The 23,148-nt window shown below is 54.9% G+C and overlaps 1 protein-coding gene across 1 annotated transcript in view; it reads right to left on the reverse strand.

Annotated features, from left to right (window-relative positions):
• Positions 1-2,020: 2,020 nt before the first annotated feature.
• Positions 2,021-23,148, reverse strand: part of BEAN1 (brain expressed associated with NEDD4 1) — a gene marked incomplete at both ends in the record, with an annotated part of 35,348 nt that continues 14,220 nt past the window's right edge. The window contains 3 exons of the mRNA XM_080704652.1: positions 2,021-2,360; positions 4,235-4,385; positions 10,913-11,179. Of these exons, the coding sequence (XP_080560778.1) occupies positions 2,021-2,360; positions 4,235-4,385; positions 10,913-11,179 (758 nt within the window). The remainder of the gene's footprint in view (positions 2,361-4,234; positions 4,386-10,912; positions 11,180-23,148) is intronic.

Here is a 23,148-nt window from a genome sequence, read left to right on the forward strand (position 1 = left end):
CACACACACACACACACACACACACACACACACACACACACACGCCAAAGAGGGAGCCTGGTAAGTCACTGCCTACCCCAATACTCACTCGTGTCAACAGGAAGCTGACTAGCTGCGGGGACTCTAACTCCTGAGAAATACCAGGATGTGCCAATTACATGGAGACATATTTTCAGACTGCCAGTCATCTGGGGTTTTCTTTCCTTTCAGGGTTCAGCAGAATGGAGCCGCCAAGCATTCTTTGAAAATGTTACTTGCTACATTTTTATTGATATGATATATTTATTTTGAACACAGAAAAGATACATTGTTGCTTATTCAGCGCCTAGTCCAGGAACCAAAAAAGCAGTTAAGCTCTATCCCTCCAGCGCTGACCAGCAGGCTCATCCCTGGGGTGCATTTTAAAGGCGATACAGTACAACAGACAGATATTTTTGCCTAGAAGACAGTACACCACAAAGCTGCACAGAACTGCTTGTAAACAAGGTCCCTGCCTGGGTGGTGTCTTCAGGATGCGCACCCAGGACGCCACGGACCCGCCTGGTGGATTCCTTTCAGTGCTGCGCTGGAAAAAGGCTATTTCTACATCAAATAAAATTCAAGATCACCATCCTGCCACCCCTCTGTTTAAGCAAGGGGTTGCTGAATTGTCTTAGCCCTTCACTGGAGAAATTGAAATATGGGAGAAGGATGAATGAGGAGGTTGCTGTTTAAGGATGGGTGCCAAAGGGTTGACTCGCTCCCTGCCACTAGCGATGCTGGCAGGGACACTCCTTAAGAAGACACGTGGCTGCCACCCTTGGCAGGCTGGGTCTTCAGGAATTGCCTGTCACCAACATGATCTCGGAGCTTGTAGGCCAAGATCTGAGCCTTTGTACAGCCAGGCGTGATGGCACACACTTATCATCCCAGTACTTGGGAGGCTGAGATAGAAGGGTCTCAGGCTCTTTTACAATCAGGCTGGGCCCCTGTGTCTCCTGTGGCAAGGCCCTGCCCGAGACTGAGACACCGCCACCCACCCAGTGGTGGTGTTGCAGGGGGCTCATATCCCCTTTGTGTCTGTGCAAACGCCCTGGAGGAGCAAGGCCAGATATGCTGACTCACCCTTCCCAGCCGTGAGCTGCCACCCAGGACGATGGCACCAGCTCCTGGGGTTTGGCTCTAGCCCATCTGGGCTCAGGCTGGGCTTGTGCTGAGCAAGGGGACTTCATCTGCTCAAAGCACTGAGGTGAGGTCGTGCCTGGACACGGCCAATGGGCTCGTCTTCTTTGAAGACTCTCAGTCCTGGGGAATGGCTGGGCCCACATGGGACCTCCTGTAACTCACCTCCATCAGCACACCCACCCAGGGACCTGTCCGTCCCATAGCTTGGGGTGGACTTCTCAGATAACTCCACTAGCACCGCCAGGCCGAGGGTACTGGGTTAAGGAGGGGCCTCTAGGTTGTGCCCAAGCCCCAGGCCCCGTGTCCCCACCCTGCAGGTAGCAGGGTGGTGACATTGTGACCCTTCTGCCCTGGAATTAGAGATAGGCACAGCACAGAGTGGGACTTCACCGGGGCCTGTCCCATCTCCCAGGAGAACAGGCCCTGGGCTAGGTTTGGGCAGGCAGCTGGCCTGGGGTGCTGGAGCAGTTTCTGAAGGCAGAATCAGAATTTGGGCCAGCAAGGGGAGAGGGGAGAGAATGCCTGGTCTCCTGCTCCCCGCTGCCCCCTAGCCCTGTCCAGAGGCACAACCACTAGGCCAGGGAGGAGGAGACAGAGGTCAGAGAGCTTCCCTGTTCATGAAACCTTTGCAGGTGAGCTCTGTGTGGGCATGGGGAGGCCCGTGCACGCGCACGTGTGCACACATGGGTGGGTTTGTCTGCCTGTGTGTGCACATGGGGTATGTCAGTGTATGCGTGTGGCCAGGTATGCGTGTGTGCATGAGTCGTGTGTGCATATCCATGTGTGTGTGGGTGCCGGTGCGGATCAAGGATGTGGCCTGGCCTGGAGGGACCTGCAGCCCCCGGGGGCTGGGAACTCACACGATCCTTTCAGGGCCCGAGGCCGGGGCCCGGGTTGGAGTGGGTGAGCCCTGTGAGTTCCTGGGCCCTGGTTCCAGTCCGGGTAGAGGCAGCAGGCCCGATTGGGGGCCGGCTCCGCACACAGCCTCATAAGGGGGCAGCGTGTCCATGGAGACGGTGCGGAGGCCACTCTGGCCCCTGGTCCTCTGCTCTTGCTGGTGTCCGCGGGGGCCGTGGCTACTGCCTGCACCGAGGCTGCCATTCAGCGCAGGGCAGGAGTCTGTCAGCGAGTAGGGGGGCGGCGCATCCGTGGGGACGTACAGCTGAGTGGCCCCCGGCCCCACACATTCCTCATAGCTAGGGAAGAAGAGGTGGCCATGGGGGTCTCTCCCCTATCCACAGTGATGAGCTGCCCTGGCTGTGAGCCGGGGGCTTCATCCACGCTGGCCCAGGGAGACCCCACTGCCCCAGTATCCCCGAAAGAGGCTAGCTGCACCCCTGCCTCTCCCCAGCCCCTGGGGGGTGTGAGACGGCTAGACTGTGTGTCCAGGGCTCCCTCGTCCCTCTCCAAATACTAACTGACGGGGGCTCTGACTGTGGGCAGCTGGGAGGAGAGACCCCCCAAGGCCTCCAGAGGAGCCCCCCAGACAAGGCCTGGTGGCCCAGGGCAGGTTGGCCACAATAACTATTGTTTCAAGTAATGTGATCTGGGGACTCAGCCCAAGAATCCGGTGCCTGGACCCCCACCCCAAGGGCAGGGACCTAATGTCTAGCTCATGCCTGTCTACCCTTTCTCTTTCCACCACCACCGTTCCTGGGGTCCGCCGAGCAGTGGACTCCCTCCCTCCCTCAGGACCCGTTTCCTCGTCTATAAAATGAAAGTGGGTACTTAACACTCTGTCCCAGATTTTCCTGGTGGGGAAGAAGATGCTATGGATATCTGGGGGTGTGGCCCAGGGTTTAAGGGGAGCACTATAGGTCCTGAGGCTGTGCCCTGAGGGGGTGTACACTCCCCAGCCCAGTGAGAGACCAGGAGCTGGGCTCCAGGGTGACCATCTCTGCCCAGTGTGGCTTGTCTGAAGGACAGGCCCAGGGGGGCTGCTTCTCATCAATGTCACACTGCACAGGAAGCTACTCTGGGGTCCCCAGGAGGCGAAGTCCTCCCGAGTTACAGCAGACCCTTGGGTTCACTGAGGCATAAAAGGGGGCCGGGCTGAGGGCCTCCACCTTGCCCAGGCTGACTGGAGTTAGGGCCTAGACAGGGCTGGCGGCGGCCCCGGCAGGGGAAGGGGGTCCTGACTAGGAAGGCAGGTTAATCGCATCAAGACCTTGCCAGGCGAGAGGGGGCTGCCCAGGCTGCAGCCACTGAGGTAGACTGGCTTTGGGGATTGGGAACAGCTTCCTGGTACTGGAAATAGAAGCTCAGAAGCTGGGCGTGGTGGTGCTTGCCTATAATCTCAGTTCTTGGAAAGCTGAGACCGGATTACAGATTCAGCCTCAGCAAAGTAGCAAGAGCCCCAGCAACTGAGTGAGACCCTGTTTCAAAATAAAAGAGGGCTGTGAGTGTAGCTCAGAGGTAGAATGCCCCTGGATTTCATCCCCAGTAAAACACGCACATGCGTGTGCGCACGTGCGCGCGCGCGCACACACACACACACACACACACACAGAAATAGAAGCTCAGTACATTTACCTAATACTCTAATACTCTTCTGGTCTAGGCCCCTGGAGAGACACCTGAGGGAACGGGCCTCCAGCTTGTCTGTCTGTCTGTCTGTCTGTCTGTCTGTCTCTCTCTCTCTTTGTGGGTCTGGGGATGAGACCCAGGGGCATTCAACCTCTGAGCTACACCCTCTGCCCCCCCTTTTTTTCTTCTTTATTTTGAAACAGGGTCTCACTCAGTTGTGGAGGGCCTCACTAAGTAGCTGAGGCTGGCCGCGAACCGCGATCCTCTGGTCTCAGCCTCCTGAATGCTGGGATTACAAGCGTGCGCCACCACGCCCGGCTCCAGCTTGTCTCTTTATTAGCACATCCTGGTGACATCTGCTGAGTCACGTGCTGAGGGGACCTGCTTGGTCAGGAGGGGCGGGGAGATGGCTTCACCCACTGAGATGTCTGCAGCAGGTACATGGGGTGGGGTGACCAGGGTGGGGATGTCTTCTTGTGCAGAGCCCCCTCATCCCAGGAACCCCTCTCCAGCCCATGCACCCCTGCTCCCGAAGCCCTCTTACCCTGGGGGAGAATCTGGGTACAGCTCCCTGAGCGCCGTGGCGTCCACGTCCCCATCGGAGCTGATGTCCAGGGGCGGGGGCCAGTCCTCGGCGGGGCTGCAGGCAGAGCGCATCCTGCGGCTGGAGCGGCTGTACGTGTGTCCGTCGGAGGCTGCAGGGAACAGACCCGCAGCCCAGGCTTCAGGCCGGTGCCAGGCACTTTGCTCACGGGTCTACCCATCCCCACTGACCACCCCGGTGGCACACATCCCCCGGAACGTGAGTGCCATCCCGCGCTGGCTGTGGGATCACAGAGAGGAAGCCGAGCCCCAGCCCTTGTCCTGGGGACAGCTGAGTGCTGGGCCGTGCACCATGAGCTTGACAGAGTTAGTACCAGGGCTGTGGGAGAAGACTGGCCTGGACAGCCAGGCAATCGTGGTGGGCTTCCTGGAGGAGGGGCTGCCAGAGCTGAGACCTTTCTAGGTTTAGCCAGGGGAAGAGGGCCAGGCAAGAAGTGGGGAGACCAAACAGCTGGAACTGAGAAAGGGGATAAGGAAGAAGAGGACGGGAGCTTTGAGGCGTGGCGTCGGGTTGGCATGGGAGCGGGGAGGCAGGGCCAGGATGAGGCTGTGGAGGACTCTGGGGGCCGGCGCCTTACCCTTTCCTGCCCACCTGTGCACTACTCCCTTGAGGTATCCCGGGGGGGGGGTGTCTCTGTTTTATTTTTAAAACGACAGCTTAGCACCTTAAAGGCCCTGACAAGTCTTGCAGCCAAGGAACGCAGTGATCTGTGCTTGCCTAGCATTTGGCCCCAGAATGTCGTTTCCCTTGAATCTATTAATGCTGCCAGAGCAGTCATCCCTTCTGCAGGAGGTTCAAAGAGGTCAGTGACCTGCAGCGAACGTAGGGCCAGAGCGCAGCGGGACATCTTGGCTCCTCACCTTTTAAGCTCTCCACCTGCACTTTCCCCAACAGATCTCGTTATGGGAGTTGTCAAGATGGGGGAGGCTTGCAGTCTCTGCTCCCTGAGATCACCCAGGCAGCTCCTCCCCGCCAGGAGTGCGGCCCGCTCCGCCGACTGGGAAGCCAAGGTTCAGGGGTGCGTACCCCATAGAGTAAGGAGATGGAGCTTGTGCATCCTGCATAACCCCAGAGACGTCTTCCTACTCCCTGCATCTTTTTTTCTTGATTCCAAAGGAGTGGAAAAATCTAGTTATGAAACTCTATCTGCAGGTCTAATTCCGGGGTGACACATGGACACAGAGAAAGCTCTCCGAGGCAGCTGCGTCCAGAGGCAGGATCATGGCCCTTATTGGCTCCTTTATATTGTCTGCGTTTTTCAGGTTTCCTGTAATGGACACATATTACTTTCCTTCTAGGAAAAATGAGCCTGATAATATAGGCTGTAAAAAAAGAGCTGAAATGGGATTTGTTTCCCTTCAGGGCACCAGCTGAGAGCAGAAGTCGTTAACAGATTTGGGGGAGAAATCCAGGAATTATTAAAAATAAAAATAAAAACAGGGTGAGGGTGGGAGTTGAAGCAGGGCCGCTGGGCTCTGGGGGTCCGGCTCCCACCAGCGGTGCTGAGGAGGGTCCCTGGGCTCAGGGAGGGTTCCACCTGCAGGGCCTAGTGGGGCCGCCACGCAGAGGCCCCTGGACAGCGAGGGCTGTTGCCTAGACCAGAGCAGCCCAGCCAGGGCGGGCGGCCCTGAGAGCCCACCGGCCCAGCCAAACTGCTGTCACCTTCTCTTCTTGGGCTGCTTTCTCTTGGCCCTCCCAGAGGCTGAGCAGCCATCTTGGGGAAACTGAGGCTGCCCTGAGATGCTTGCCCAACTCAGATCTCAATTCTGAAGTGATTGAGTTTAGCCCTAGACATTCAGCTGGGCACAGGGCTCCCAGGAGCAGCTGGGGCGCCCCGCTCCCCCCAAAACAATGTCTCTAATCCCTTATCATTTCTCACCCTTCTTGACTTCCTTGTTAGCACAGACACAGAAATGATCCAGAACTTCAGAAACCCCACTTCTACATTACAGAAGGTGAGATCTCCCTGTATCCCTCTCTACCAAAATTAAGAAATATCTCAGAGGCTGGGTGTGGTGGTGTTTGTAATCTCAGGACTTGGGAGGCTGAGACAGGAGGATCTGGGTTCTCAGCCGGCCTTAGCTACTTAGTGAGGTCCTCCACAACTTAGTGAGACCTTGTTTCAAAATAAAGAAGAAAAAATTCAGGCTGGGGGCTATAGCTCAGAGGTAGCATGCTCCTGGGTTCCATCCCTAGCACCATACACACACAAAAATATACATCTTAGTTCATTATTTAACCCAATCCAGGGTTACGGTCACTGGACAAGCTCCAGGAGAGGGAGGAGGAGGGCAGAGGCCCAGAGGTGAGGCCAGACTTAGAGGCGACTGTCAGACCTCAGATCTCTCCAGCCTTCTACATCTTTCTACCTTATGAGACAGAATCTCCCACTGTCCCTCTTCCTCCCCATCTGTTGGCTCGTCTCCGTCTGGCTTGATCTAGAAAGGCCGCCTAGGCAGGGAGCAGGCAGCCAGCGGCCGGTTGATACCATCCCGAGGACAATGGGGAGCCGTTGTGTCCATGCACGGGACGGCTGGCAGCGGGGGCAGCTCTGTGGTGAGGTGGTCAGGGCTGCAGGTGTTCTTGGAAGGAGAAATAACAAAAAGTTAACGTCTGTGGAGTGATGACTCCTGAGCCGGCTGCAGTGCCAACTTGGCCTTCACAGGACCTTTGCGTGGTGGGTCCCTGCCTACGCTTTATATACAAGGCTCGCCCGAGGTTCCCAGAGGCCAGGCGACCTTCCCCGGACTGGACAGTAAAAAGATGAAGATGAGGACACCCTGCGTCTGAGCTGCTGTGGGCCCTCATGAAGCGGGGTCTCGGGGACCTTGGGCAGAGTTCTGGAGCTGGTGGGAGGGCTGGGGGGGGGCAGGAAGGATGCTGGGTGGTGCTGAATGGCAGCTGGGCAAGACCGGGCACCGGCCCCAAGGCTACCATTGACTGGGCAGGCTCAGGCCCTAGAGGCCAAGGCTAGTCTCTTAGCCCTCTCAGCGTGGGGACTCTGGGGACCCCTCCCCTGGCTCATGACAACTTCCTCTGTCCCAGGAACGGGCACACAGGCCCTGCTCTTGGGGACGCCATGCAGTTTTCTTGGTAACCAAGGTACCAGTAGGGGTGTGGGTGCGGTGCCAGGCAAGTGCAGGGAAGGCGGGTTCTGATTCCGCTCTGCCTGGTAGGGGCAAGGAGTAGCCGGAGATGCTTCTAAAAGGAAGAGGCGAAGCCGGGTGTGGGGGTGTCCGCTTGCAATCCCAGTACTTGGGAGGCTGAGACAGGAGGCTCGCAGGTTTAAGGACAGCCTTGACAAATAGTGAGACTCTCATCAAACCTAGTGAGACTCTGTTTCAAAAAAAAAAAAAAAAAAGGATAAAATAGAGATAGATGTGTAGCTCAGAAGTAGAATGTCCCTGGGTTCAGTCCCCAGTAACATCAATCAATCAATCAATCAATCAATCAATAGGAAGCAGTGTTTGAACTGGGTCTAGACCTGGAGCTTTGGTTTTTGGGGAGACCTGGAGAACGGAAGTCCATCAGAGGGCAGAGCATGTGTACAGGGGATGGATGGAGCATGGACAGGTACCTGGTGAGGGGCAGTGTGGTGGGCAGGGGTCCAGGGTGCTGCCTGCGCTGGTGGGAGGCAGAGATGCTCTGGGCAGAGGCCTGGCCTCCCCAGGGTCGGGAGGGACAGGCCAAGGCTGGGTGGGCGACATTCCGGACTTGTCTTCTTGGGGGGCCCTTGGCTCCTGGGGGCTGGGCTGGCTGAGCTGCCCCCATCTGTGCCATCCAGGCGTGCCGGCCTTTCTTTCAGTCCTCACTGTTGTGGGCCTCCACTGGTCAGCTGTCCATCATCCACTGTGGCCACTTGTCTCCTGACACTGCTGTCCCCTGGGTCGCGCCTGAGGCCTGGCCTCATGTTCTTCTCCCAGCTCTCTCAGCTGGCTGGAAGGGCTCCAGGCTGCAGGACTATCTCCCTGACCCTCGTGCGCCCCAGGGCCTGCATCTTCCCCAGGGCCCACTCCCTCCGGGCTGTGAACACCCAGCTCCCGGGCCTGCTGTGCCGTGGTCAGCTAAGGCATCTGGTCAGGTTGCCTGGGCTCAGATCTGGGATCCATCGCTTGCTGACGTGGTGACCCCAGGCCCGTGTGCTCCGCCCTTGATTCCTGATGTGTAAATTGGGATGGTGGAAGGAGCAGCCACCCCTAGGGCCACAGTGAGAATTTTGCACAGTAAGATTATGGACGAAAGGAGCCAGGCATGTGGTAGCTGCTCCTGGCCCATCGGCCGGAGCCACCCAGCTAGCTGCCTTCTGTCAGCTACTTCGGGAATCTCTCAACGGCTAAGAGGTGGCTCCTTCCTTAACCTGCTAACTCTGTGGGAAGAGAGGAAGCGCTTCATTCCCCTGGAAGGTCAGGGTGTGTTGGGAGAGGGAAGGAGGGCCTCCAGAGGTCCCAGGCTGATCAGGTCCAGTTCAATCCAGTTAAAGAACTCTTCCTCCAGCCAAGTGCGGTGGCACACATCTGTAATTCCAGTGACTCGGGAGGCTGAGACAGGAGGATCACAAGTTCAATGCTGGCCTGGGCGACTTAGGAGACCCTGTCTCAAAATTAAAAATCAAAAAAAGAGCTGAGGAGCCGGCTGTGGTGGCATAGGCTTGTAATCCCAGCATTCGGGAGGCTGAGACAGGAGGATCGTGGTTCACAGACAGCCTCAGCTATTTAGTGAGGCCCTCTGCAACTCAGTGAGACCCTGTTTCAAAATAAAGAATAAATAGGGACTGGGGGGTGGTGTAGCTCAGAGGTAAAATGCCCCTGGGTTCCAACCCCAGTACCGCAAAAAAAAAAAAAAAAAAAAAAAAAAAAAAAAAAAAGACTGAGGATATAGCTTAGTGCTAGTGTGCTGATATTGAAAAATTGCTTTGGTATTAATTTCAAAATGTAAAAAGTAGTCATAGTCAGAGCCTGGGTGCTACGCAGCCACTCAGGCAAGGGAGGGGCAGAGTTCTCTCTTTGCCCTTCGTTCTAATGGTTAACCTATAGTAAATGCCTTAGAGACAAAGCCTTTAGCCCTAAATATATATAGAGGCAGTCAGTGCCTCTGTGACCTGGCCTGGGTATAGGAAAGGTAAACTCCATGTGCTGCTTGGGAGCACCCATAGTTGAAGAGCAACCAATACTGCCCAGTACAATAGAGGCAGAGGCCAGGTAGATTACTGACCCCTGCGCTTAGTGAGTGCACTGTCCGGAGACAAAGAGGTACCACCTGGCTGAGGAATATGCTACTAGCCCATTGCCTTGGTAACCCTGATGAGAAGATACCAATACAAAGTCTATTTAAAGGCTGGGGTCCCGAGAAGGGTCAGAGCTCCATTTCCGGGCTCTCCGGTGTGCGCGCCAGCACACTGCTTTTTCTTTTCTATTTCCTACTGACTTTGTAATAAAGACTTGTTAAAGCTGTACCAACTGCCTATTAGTTTTAATTTTTCTATTCAATAAACTTTAGTTGGATAAGAAAAAGAGCCCTCGGCACCATTTAAACCATAACACTAGGGTGCTTTTCCAGCAAGTGTGAAGCCCTTGGGCCCAGTCGCCAGCGCTGCACAATCTCAGACCTTTCTCTTTGTTCTTTCCCCAGGCTCCTGCGCCTTGAGGGACGGGAAGCCCCTCAGGCTCTGCCCCACAGGCCTGGTCTGCTTTTATTTTCCCATGCCTAATGGTGGCCTTGGGCTCTGGGCAGAGGCCCCAGTGCGTCTCCTGTGGGGTGGCGGGGCGGTTCCTGGCTTTTTCGTGCCAGTAAAATTTGTCTAGAAACTGAATACAACTGAGTTCCTTCCTGCTGCTTTTAGACAATAGATCCCTGCCTGAAATGAGACAGTCAGGAGGCCGCGTCCTAACCAGATGGGCACTTTTGGGACCAGTCCCTCAGGAGCTGGCCACCAACTCTGAGAGTGGTTCTCATAATTCTCATAATAACCCTGAAATCAGTTCTGCTTGCACTCCACGGGCTCTGGGATAGACCGGTCCACCGCTCATCCACTTACCCGGCCACTTCTGCATGTGGCCACTCATCCCACCTACCCTCCCCTGCTCTCCTGTCTCTCCACCTGTGCATTCCGCACCACACTCAAACACCCCCTTCAATCCACCCACAGTCTACCCCTCCACCCCCATCCAACCACCCCCTTATTTATCTATCTCCATCTGCCCAAGTGGATGATTTTCCTACCTGTCCTTCCATCAGCCCATTCTTCTCTCCATTCATCTACCTGCCCAAAGCCCATCCACCCATCTATTCACTGATTCACCCACCCAGTCACTCATTCATCCATTCCCCTCCTAGGCACCAGTTGGACCAGCCACTGGTACACTTGGACCACCATCGGCCAGGAGCAGTGATACACTGTCACTCTAGATCCTGTCTTGGCCGACCATGGGGCCTCTTGAGCCATGGAGAACACCCTCAAGCTCTTTCTGATCAACCAAGATCTAGGATGTCTTCCCTGATGGTCCTGACCCCTCTATGTCAGAGAACCTTCTCCTCCTCCTCCTCCTCCTCCTCCTCCTCCTCCTCCTCCTCCTCCTCCTCCTCCTCCTCCTCCATCCCCCAGTGCAGGCGGCAGCTCACTGTAGCCGTGCTCCTGCTCCAACTCTCGATGTCGGCGCCTCCTGCGGCGATGGTGATGGTGGCGGCGGCGGTGGCGGTGGCGGTGACGCTGGAGCCGGGCCTGCCTGTCCCTGCGGATGCTGCCCACGATGATGGTGATGCAGGAGAGGATGATGACCACGCCAATGACGGCGCTGGCCACCAGCACAGGAGACACGAGCAGGTGGCTGTGCTCTGAGCTCTCGGAGAAGGTGGGGTAGAAGTAGCTGGTGCGGTTGTACCGTGCTACTGTGGACAGAGGGAAAGGACACTGAGCCCAGGCCTGTCACAAGCCTCCCTCCTTCGCCTCCACTGCCCTGGGAGTTATTTATCCCTAAATAAATGGAGGAGAGTCTGGGGTCAAGTCTGCGGGTCTGGGGTGAGAAGCCTGGCTGCTCCTGCTAGGGAGGAGGGAGCGGTGGGGGCCCATCGCCCCGCCCAAGGACCTCAGCAATTTTTTTTTTTTTTATGGCGGAACTGGGGATGGAACCCAGGGTCATCTACCTCTTAGCTACACCCTCAGCCCTATTTTTTATTTTTTATTTTGTGATACTGGGGATGGAACCCAGGGGCAATCTACCTTCAAGCTATACCCCCAGCCCAATTTTTTATTCTTTATTTTGAAACAGGGTCTCACTGAGTTGCAAAGGGCCTCACTAGCTGAGGCTGGCTGTGAACTGCGATCCTCCTCCGGTCTCAGCCTCTCGAATGCTGGGATTACAAGCGTGCACCACCACACCTGGTTCCACATTGACTTTTTATTCTTTATTTTGAAACAAGATCTCACTGAGTTGCAGAGCCCCCCCCTCTGTGAGGGGTCCTTGAGATTGAGGGATTGAATCCAAAGGTGCTCTACTCTTGACTACACCTCTAGCCCCTTATTTATTTTTTTCTGAAACAAGGTTTGCTAAGTTGCTGACGGTCTCACTGTGTTGCTAAGACTGGCCTCAAACCTGTGATCCTCCTGTCTCAGCCTCCCAAATACTGGGATTACAGGTGTGTACCACCATGTTTGACCGAAACAGTTCTGTATCTATTCTAGATACAGGTACCTTATGAAATATTTGATTCAGAACTATTTCCTGTAGATTGTTTCCACTTTCTCAACAGTGTCCTTTGACACCAAAATGTTTTTGGTTTTTATGTCCCTCTGCTTTTCTTCTGTTTCTCATGCTTTCTTGTCATACCCAAGGATTCTTTGCCAGACCCAGATTCATAAAGTGGCCTTGGACAGGCTCATCGCCCTCTCTGTGTTCCCTTTTTTCTATCTGTGAAAAGTTGAGGTTCTAGCCAGGCGTGGTGGCACACGCTTGTAATCCCAGTACTTGGGAGGCCGAGAGGATCATAGGTTCGAGGCTAGACTCAGCTACTTAGCCAGGCCATCTGCAACTTAGTGAGAACCCGTTTCAAAATGAAAGAATACAAAATAGGGCTGGAGGTGTGGCTCAGAGGGAGAATACCCCTGGGTTTGATCCCTAGTACAGCAAAACATAATAAATAAATAAAATAAAAAATAGGGCTGGAGATATAGCTTGGAGGTAGAATGCCCCTGAGTTCAATCCCTGATAACACACACACACACACACACACTAACTCCATTATAAAATAGGCAAAAGATTACAACTGGCCAATAAGTACGTGAAAAGTGCTCATCGTTGCCATCAGGGAAATGATGTGATTAAAGGCACAGTGAGACCACTTTACACCCACCAGGATGGCTCTACTCAACAGGAGGGAGAAGACCAAGTGCTGGTGAGGATGTGGGGAAATGAGCCCTCCAGAGCTGCTGGTGGGGGATGTAAAACGTGCACCTGCTTTGTATATCAAGTCTAGTAGGCCTCGAATCACAGTATCATGTGACCCCGCCATTGCCCCACGAGGTATACACCAAGAACAATAAAAACATATGTCCCTACAACACTGCACATCAATATCCATAATAGAATTATCATATATCACAATACCTCAAAAGTACCAGGTGCACAGCTGCCCCTTTTTCACGCATTATATTTTTTCTTAAAAGTCACCGCTTTGGAGATTGCCACAGCTGGATGTTGAGTGTCCCCCAGAGGTCCCTTTGGAAGGGGTTGGCCCCCCGGAAGGGGTGCTACTGGGGGGCAGTGGACCCTCTGGGAGGTACAGCCTTGTGGGAGGTCCTTAGATCATCGGGGATGTACCCGGGGACTGTGGGACCCTGGCTGCTTCTCTCTCTTTCTGTTCTGACTGCAACTGTCAGCATTTTGTTCCAACAAGCATTCCCCTCCATCGCCATTCATGGTGGGAGGCGATGCCTTGCCAAGCCTGCCCTATGCCGTTTGGATTTTGAATCTTCAAAACTGTGAGCTAAACCAACCTTTTCCCCTTATAATGTTAATAGCCTCAGGCATTTCATCATAGAAACATAAATCTGACTGATACGGAGAGGTTGCTCTGATGGATCTCTGCCCTACTATACACATTCTGTGTGCTTTCTTCAAACAGCAGGTATCATTATTGTTAAGTTGGGTCCTGCACTCATGTGACTTTGTGTCACATGACCTCTGCAGGGCAAGGGAGGGGCTGAAACCCCGCGAGAATTGGGCGTTCCCGCGAGTAAACCCTCCTCTCGCGAGATGCATGCCTTTAAAAGGAGAGCCCGCGTCCTCAAGCTTTGGACAGGCGCGCGGGCCCCATGGTGCCTTGCCCTGATCCCCGGGAGAGCCGTGCCATAAAAACTTTACATGCCACGTGTACCGGACCTCTCTCGTGTTTTTCACACTCCGCCGTACGCACATTATTTTTATTTTACTCGCATTTAACTTTTTATTTTACTTATCATTTGGTGCCGAACCGGGAGAACTCTTGGGTCCCTCCCCATTTTTTCTTTCTTTTTTTTTTCGTTTTTTTTTCCTTTTTTCTCTTTTTATTTTTACTCTCTTTTTGAGCCCCGGACTCTCCGACCCGCCAGCAGCTCGACTGTGAGGTCCCACACCAGCGCTCCGCTTGCAGGCGTTGCTCCCACCACTGCTGCCGCTGCCGCCCCATGCCTGCCCGGACCGTAAGCCTTCTTCCCCAGCCCCGCGCTCTCCGGGAGAGCCAGCGGCCTTCTTCCCGCCCCGGGCTCTGCTGAGAGTCTGCAGCCATCATTCCAGCCCTGCGCTCTGCTGAGAGCCAGTGGCCATCTTTTCCTGCCCACGTGCTCTCTTCTGGAGCGCCGATGGCAATCTTCCACTGCCACTGCGGCCACAGCCACCACTGCCGGGGCGTGCAGGCTCCGCCGGCCGCCAGGCTGCCAGTTCCACCCGCCCGGAGCCAGGCTCCTTGGGTGATGCTGGCACCTGCTCTGCTCCTGCCTGCCGCTTGGACCTCCTAAAACCGCCATTCCCGCCTGCCCACGCCGCCCGCCGCTGGAATGGGACCGCGCCGCCCGCGGACTGCGCCACACCGCGCGCCTATGTCTTCTCCGCGCCTGGCGTTGCTTAGACCCGCCTGCCGGGGCCGCCTGCCTCCTCCATCTAGGTGGCCGCCACTCTGCTAAACAGCCCCCAGCCCGCCAAGTCCAGCCCGCGCTCCAGCTGGTTCCTCCACTCGGACTCGCGCCCTGGCGCCCTTCACCCTGTGCCTGCCCACCCCTGCTGCCCTGCTGCCTGGGCCTGGCCATTCCAGTAAGCAGCCACATGGAATTACTGGGGGGGGGGGGGTCGCCAGCTTTGGCCTGCCATCTTGGACACTTGGAATCACTGGGGGGCCGCCATCTTGGCCCCACCATCTTTAACCCCTCCCACCTCATGGCCTCACTGGAGGCCTCGCCATCCTTAACCCCTCCCACCTCATGGCCTCACTGGAGGCCTCGCCATCCTTAACCCCTCCCACCTCATGGCCTCACTGGAGGCCTCGCCATCCTTAACCCCTCCCACCTCATGGCCTCACTGGAGGCCTCGCCATCTTTAACCCCTCCCACCTCATGGCCTCACTGGAGGCCTCACAATCTTTAATCCCTCCCACTTTCCACTCCTAACCAATCCTAGGAGTCGGCGGCCATCTTTCCGGCCCGAGCCAGGCAGCTTGGCACTTGCTCTGCCTGCCAACCGCCTGCGCGGGCCAGGACCTCTGCCTGCCGCTTGGACCTCCTAAAGCACCGTTCCAGCTTGGTTCTCCAGTCACCGCCGGGACCTCTGGCCGGTTTGCCCCACCCGCCCTGAGCCAGGCTCACTGGCGGTGCTCCTCGGGGCCCAGCCTCAGCGTCTGGCGCGTGCCTGGAAGCCATTTTGTCTCCACGCCGCGGGCCCGGCAAGCCATGCCGCCTGCGCACCCCCACTGATCCCACCTGTGCCAGCCGCCAGTGCCGTCCACACCAGCCACCGGCATCTGCGCGCCCTGGCTCCACCGCGCCCCCAGCAGCTTCTCAGCGCTTCTGTCACAGCCAGCGCTGGCCGACATCACTATACTCCGGTAAACTGCCTCCTTCCCTTGGTTAGCGGGTTCCGGACTTGGGTCTTCCGGTCCACTGGGACCCCAAAATCCAAGCGCTTGGTGATCCATTGTCCCATGGTCCACTGGGACCACGCTGTGGATGACCAGGTCATCCTCCGGTTTTGAGAAGGAATGAAGACGTTCTTCCCTATCTCTTAACCTCCGTTTCCGAACGATTGAGCAGGGAAATCGGGGACGCCCATTTCCTGTTCTTCGTTTCCGCCCGCGAACCAATTATGGGGAGTCGAACCTTTATACTAGCAGATGCCCTGAGAGCCTGTCTGCCTTGATACGAGTTGGGAAATAGGTTGCGGTGGCCCAGGAACAGTTAGGAACTTTTCTAAGCGGTCTGGTATCCCTCCAAATGCTCTCCATCAGCTTCCATTTATTTTCCCGCCAGCTGCCATTTTGTGATGGCACATAGTCACTGCCTGGTGATGTCACAGTCGCCATCTTGGCCCGCGCCAGACTGCAATTTTGCTGGGCGGCCTGCGTGGGCGCGCCCTAGGTGATGTGGGAAATGCCGGGCCGGGGCTGGGGCGACACCCTCTGCCCATGGGGAGTCTGCGTTGCCATTCTTGCCGGACACCAGCCCCGGACGCACTCTTTGTGCCGGGGCTGGGGCGACACCCTCTGCCCATGGGGAGTCTGCGTTGCCATTCTTGCCGGACACCAGCCCCGGACGCACTCTTTGTGAGTGTAGGTCCATCGCAGCTGACAGAACCTTAACATGGCATCTAAAGTTTTCATTCCAGAGAGAAACAGGAGGAAATGGAGCGTACACTCCAGCTTTGCCAAAAAGCAGATCCCTGGTAGCTGCCCTTCAGCTGGCGGTGGCGGCTCAGCCCTCTGGAGCGCCACCTAGGTGTGGAGGACTGCAACAACAACTACCTCCAGGAGCCTGCCTCAAGTGGGGCAAAGCCACGCCTACCAATCAGACTGCTCGGCGTGTGGCCAGGAGGGCCACTGGAACAGTGCCCTTGGAAAAGGGTGAGCCCCAGGTGCCTCAACACAGGGGGAGCACCTTTCCAGACCAGGCCCCGCCGCTGGCCCTACTCAGCCTGGCTGAAGATTGATGGCTCCTGGATCCCTCAACCTCCATCCTCTTTGCCAGCTCAGGGTAGCTCTCCAGGTACTGAGTAAGCCAGTCTCCTTTTTGGTCGCCTGCTCAATCTCATGATTTGTTTTTTTTCTTTAATAGCCCTTGCCTGTTCAAGCCTCCTCAAGCACACATCACTAAGCTGTCCAGGGTAACCTCCAATTCGCACTGCAGCTATGCACCCACCTGCACCCCCTTCTGGGGGACTGGACTCCCGACTCCTCCCGGCCTGGGGCCCCTGACGACACCCCTTGACAGCAGGAAGAAGCTAGAGGGTCCAACGTCATCCATTATCCCTACCATCAAAAGGCCAGAATGTTAAGTTGGGTCCTGCACTCATGTGACTTTGTGTCACATGACCTCTGCAGGGCAAGGGAGGGGCTGAAACCCCCGCGAGAATTGAGCGTTCCCGCGAGTAAACCCTCCTCTCGCGAGATGCATACCTTGAAAAGGAGAGCCCGCGTCCTCAAGCTTTGGACAGGCGCGCGGGCCCCATGGTGCCTTGCCCTGATCCCCGGGAGAGCCGTGCCATAAAAACTTTACATGCCACGTGTACCGGACCTCTCTCGTGTTTTTCACACTCCGCCGTACGCACATTATTTTTATTTTACTCGCATTTAATTTTTTATTTTACTTATCAATTATCTCTTGACATCCTTATTTATTTGCTTTATTGTTTATTATGTTATGTCTTTGGGCTCCCAGCCCACCTTAGTAGGCTGTTAGCTCCCAAAGACAGACCTGCCTTGTTCACTGAATCTATACTACCTTGCGGAGTGCCAGGCACATAATAGGTACTCATTTGTCGGATGACCACACGAAGGGCGATGGACTTAGTTGACTCTGTACTTCCCATTAGGCTAGCCTTCCGTTTCTCCTCTATTTTTTGATTGATTGTGACAGCTTGAGTTTTGGGTGAAGTGCCAATGTCTCATTTTTATTCCATTGGCTGTCAGCTACTGTAAGCTAATGTTTTCCATTTTTCAAGACTCGCAGATGAAAGATGAGTCTCGCTTCATGTCTTTCTCCCAGGCAGAAGGCATCAGCTAAACTGTCTGACCTCGACTTAGGGGCACTCTAGTCCTTGGCTAGTGAATGGATAACGTGCCTGCCACTGTTTCCTGCCTGTGCTGATGGCAGGCATTACTAATCAACCGTGAGCTTCTTTCCTCTTGGACTCAGAGGCCCCCTTTTCATCAGGACACTCCACTCAGTGACTTCAGCTGCCTAGAGGGCTTCTGGCCACCACTCTACCAGCGTGACACGGTGCCCCCATGCCATCGCTCCTGAGCCAATGGCCACGGCTTCCTCTCTGTCATGTAACTTCTTACCTTCAGAGCTGTGGGGAGGGATGCCAGGGGTGGAGTGTGTGGGTGCACAGTATTGGGGAATAGTGAGCTAGGTTAAAAAATCTTCCCCTAGTCGGGCTATAGACTCTCCTGTTCTGATCCCGGATGCTGCAGGTGTGGGACATGTTGGTCACACCCTGCTCCAAAGCGGACATGGTAGGAGAGAGCTGGTCACTGAGGCGCTTCGGGTGCCCACAGAGTGCCTGTCCTGTGCAGAACCTGTGGGTTGCCAAGGCGCCAGCCCCATGGGGTCACCTTGAAGACAGTCCTCCCTCCCCCGGCTCAGCTGCAGCTCAGAGCTTCACCCGCGTCTGGCGACTCCGGGCTCATTACCAGCTGGGCGGGAGACGGCATCACCATGTCTGTGCGAAAAGCCAATTGGCGCGGGCGGCCGGCTGGGAAATTAATCTCCCCGTCAAGTCGACCCGCAGAGGTAGGCGCTGCCTTAAATCATGAGGGAAACGCTTCCAATTTCCAAACCAGGACCCATTTTATCATCAAGACAAATATGCCTGCAGAGAAATAACACGATGACAGCCCCCTTCCCACCCCTCAGCCTCCTTGGCCCCTGGGCCGGCTGCAGCAAGGGCAGGATGGGGCGATCTGGGCCTCCTGGACTTTCCTCCCCAGCGGCTTCGACCAAGGTGCCCAAGGGGAAACTCTGCGTCAAGATGGAGCCTCTTCTCTGAGACGTTGCCTTCCCCCCCAAGTCTGGCAAGAGTGCCCATCTCCTGAGTATCTACTGCATGCTCTGCACCATGCTCGGTCCTTTTCATGGGCTATATTATCTCCTTAAACCCTTGTCATGGCCGGTAAGGGAATTAACAGGCAAGGAAACAACCCCAGGGAGGTTGAGTAACCTCCACCAGGCCACACAGCACCAGAGAGAGGGACCTGGGCCCACGGGAAGCCAAAGGCCACTGCCCTTCGCTGATTCAGTATCAGTACCCAGATGCTGCTCTGTGGACACCGGGCACCGTGCCCAGGAGCTCACGCTTCTTGAATCCTGTGAAAGTAAAATGAGCCTCCGCCCAAAATGATGCTCTGCTGCTTCTGGGCCGCTCCCCGCCCCATCTTTATTTTTCTCCAGTACTGGGGATTGAACGCAGGGGCATTCTGCCTCCGAGCGACACTCCCAGCCCTATTTTTTTATTTGGAAACAGGGTCTCACTAAGTTGCAGAGGGCCTCACTTTGTAGCTGAGACTGGCACAAACCTGGGATCTCCTGTCTCTGCCTCCCAAGTACTGGGATTACAAGTGTACGTCACCACGCCTGGCTCTTCTGGGCCACTTTATACGTAGTCGTAGTCGGAGCAGGCCATAACCTGGGGTGGTGGCAATGACAGCTACACAAAGAAGAGGCAGCCAAAGACCGATCCCCACAGCCCAGTCTGGGTTAAGAGGGAACTCAATCAACGTGGTTCTCAGCCCTGGTCCTGGACCAGAAGCCTACGACCCCTGGAGCTGGCCTCTGCCTGGCACAGTAGTGACCCCTGGGCCCTGGGGAGGCACCCTGGGACCTCCAGGACAGAACAGGAGCAGCCCCAGGGCAGTCTCTGAAGCCTGCCCAGGAGACGGTTGGCTGGAGGGCTAAGGCGCTCCTGCAGCACCATCCCGCGGCTTCAGGCTTCCGGGGTGTTCCTCTGAGTCTGCTCTGTGTTGGGGCTGGGCATACGCCCCACTCTATTCTCATGAATGCTGACTGGGTAGGAGATCCCCATTATCACCACTGCAGGGCGGGGGCCAGGGGCACGGCAGACCTCTGCTCCATCCCTGGCTCTGCCCATTACTCATTACTCACTGTGTGACCTTGGGCACATCCTTGTCCCTTGCCCCCTCTGGACCTGCTGGCTCTCTGTCCAAAGAGGCATGAGACTTTTTTTTTTTTTTTTTTTTGGTACTAGGGGACTGAAGTTAGGGGCATTCTACTTCTGAGCTACACCCCCAGTCCTTTTTAATTTTTTTAATTTTTATTTTTTTATATTGGGGGTGGAACCCAGGGCATTCTACCTTTGAGCTATACCCCCAGCTCTATTTTATTCTTTTTTTTTGAAACAGGGTCTCACTGAGTTGTGAAGGGCCTCACTAAGTAGCTGAGGCTGTCAGGGAACCGTGATCCTCCTGTCTCAGCCTCCCAAATGCTGGGATTATAAGCATGCGCCACCAAGCCCGGCTCCCCAGCCCTTTTTATATTTTACTTTGAAACAGAGCCTTGCTAAGTTGATGAGAGTCTCACTAAGTTGCCGAGGCTGTGATCCTCCTGTCTCAGCTTCCAAAGTACTGAGATCACAAGTGTGTGCCACTATGCCAGGCTGGCACACTTGTTCTTGAACTGTTCCCCTCCAGGGTGGGTGAGGGGGTCTACAGGGGATGGGCAGGGCGCTGGGAACCATGAGTGGAGGCAGTACAGTCCCGGCTTGTGTCAGGGAGCTGAGATCACGGCTTGCTGCAGTCTAGGGAGCCGGGAACAGGGAAACTGAGGCAGACTCCACCATGTCCTTGCTGAGTATAGTGTGCAGGAGGCTCCAGTCATTCCGGGCGCAGGGAAGAGCTCTTTCCATCCCCAAGCTACCTGTACTTCAGTGACAAAGAGCAGGAAGACAGCACTAGCTGCGGAGTCAGCATCTTTACACCGCCCACCCTGCCCGCTCTCTCAGCTAGGCATTTGAGAGGAGAAGGGGGGCCAGGGCCTCCCTGACTGATGGCTTCTGTCACAAAAATCCTGAAGACATTTGTCACGGGCCCACTTCCCTGGCAAGTCTGGCCTCAGCGGGGCCCTTCCCCCTCCATTGCTGAGGCTGCCAGGGTGGGGCCACACGCTGGCTCAGCGCTCAAGGGGGCAGGGAACGGGTCCCAGCCACCACTGGCAGGTCCTGGCCTCCAAGGACTCGTGGGGGCTGAAGCGGGAGTGTGCGGTCAGGCCTGTTGGCTTGAAGGTTTCTGAGTCTCCTCCCTGCTTCCTGAGGTGACATCTCGGCTCACCTGCTGATATGCACCTTGTAGTCACCAGGAGGCTGATGGAAGGAGGGCGGGGTGGGTAGGGGGGGACACAGAAGGGCTGAGCCTCGAAGAATGAACCAGCAGAGGAGGATCATGGAGGGAGAAGCACGGGCAGAAACAAAGAGGGGTGATGCCCCAGCAGGGCTCGGGAAAGTAGGTGTGCTCCTGGAGCAAGGCTGTGGGTGTCACCTAGAGGACAGCTGGACAGTTGGGTCGTTGGGGTGAGGAAGGTTACCTGGTTTTTAGAATTCTTCTTACAATGGGGATGCAGCTCTACAAGAAATCAACTAATGTCACATCAAGATTCATTTGTGACATTAGTAGGAGGAAGATTATGGTGGAAAGGAGGAATAGAATGGGAAGTCCCCCACCTACTCACCAGTCCTCCATTAATTGGCTCAACTAACAAATTATTCACCTTCCAAGGTATTTATCTATCTAGGCATCTACTTAATCATGCGCTCATCCATCCATCCAACCCATCACCCACCCATCCATCCACCTACCCATCCATCTATCCATCCATCCACCTACCCATTACCCATACATCCACACATCCATTCATCCATTTATCTACCTACCATCATCCATCCATCCATCCACCAACTCATCATCCATCCATCTACCTACCCATCACTCATCCATTCACTCATACATCAATCCACCCATCTACCCATCACCTTATCCATCCATCCACCCATCCATCCATCCACTCACTAATATTCACCAAGTGCTTATTCCACACTAAGTACTGGGAACTCAGACATGAATCAGACTGAAATAAACCTCTCAAATTATGGCAAGCAAGTGGTCCCCACAAGTGCCCTGCCACTGAGAGGGGGAGACCTGGTACATCAGGGAGCTCCCTGGCCCCACTTCAGCAGAGCAGTTCTGCATCCATCTTCCATATCAGTTAACAGGAGAGTGCTTCACTGCAAAGTAGAAGGCTTTCAACCACTGTATTAAAATATATCTGGAAATCGGGTATGGTAACACATGCCTGTAATCCCAGCTCTTGGGAGGCTGAGACAGGAGGGTCGAAAGTTCCCAGCCAGCCTCAGAAACGGAGTGAGACCTTCAGCAGCTTAGTAATACCCTGCCCCCCTCCCCAAAAAAAGGCTGAGGGTTCTAGCTCAGAGGTAGAATGTTCCTGGGTTCAATTCCCATTACCACAAAAATAAAATAAAATAAAAATAAATAAATAAAATAAAATACAATGTAACTGGAAAAATATAAGTGACCACCCACAGGCCCCTGTGATCTACAAATATAAATGGAAAGTGATTTACTGAGATGTATCATTATTTATACATCCTGCCACTTAAATAAGCCCACTAACATTAACTCCTGAATTTTTCTGCATGGCCGAGTTCCCTAAGTTTAACCAAGTGTCTTTGTTCACTATGGTTTTATCAATGGCTGGAAGAATGGCTTATTTACTGGCTGGGAAACTCATGAAAATAGTTTCACAGGCGCTTTCCCTGATTTCTGCAGAGGAGCCGGCAAACTGGCTGACATCACAGAGCCGAGCCACAGTGGAATTAGCCGCTTCCCTCGAACCTAGCCCAACACTCAGCGCCTTAATGAAATCATTTCTGGCTCCAACCTTCTCATTCTCTCCTCTCATCACCATCTAGAGCTGGGTCTTGGGCCTCTTTCACAAAGAAACCAGGAGAGTCACTGTGCGAGCCTGATATATGGGAGATGGCGGAATTGGATTGAACGGCAGCTGCTGGGGGCCGGCTGAACCCACCTGCCTGCTAGGGAAATTATCTCCCATGCCCTAATTTTCATTAGGAGACCCACAGTCATGGCTCAAAAAAAAAAAAAAAAAAAGGGACAATTGACTGTAACATGGACATTCCAAGAGTTCATGAACAATCAATATAAAAAATGTTAAATTTATGAATTCTGCACACGATCATGGGCTGCCCCACGGGGGGGGGGGGATCAGCAGGACTGTGATGGCCGTGTCATCTGCAGCCTGCTCAGCACAGTAAACATGTTAGTCCTTGGAACAAGCTGACCATCTAGAGCTATATTCTCGGCCACTGTGGCTCCCTCTGGAGTTTCACTTTGGCCTTATGCCTCAGAGTCCACCCCTCGGGGACTAGATCAAAGAACAGCTTTATCCACCGTGTGCTGCTGGGATGTTGCCCACTACACCTGTCAGTATTCCATATTTGAGGTTCCATACAAGACATTTCTCCAAGATATGAAGGTCATGAAAAGCTTTGCTATCCTCCCAGAGCTACATACGCTGTAAAGACCATGAGAATTATTTAACCAGTTCTCTTCGCCTTTTTGCTTTGGCCCCT

This window comes from Muscardinus avellanarius (genome assembly GCF_963383645.1).
Source record: "Muscardinus avellanarius genome assembly, chromosome: 10".
Taxonomy (NCBI): domain Eukaryota; kingdom Metazoa; phylum Chordata; class Mammalia; order Rodentia; family Gliridae; genus Muscardinus; species Muscardinus avellanarius.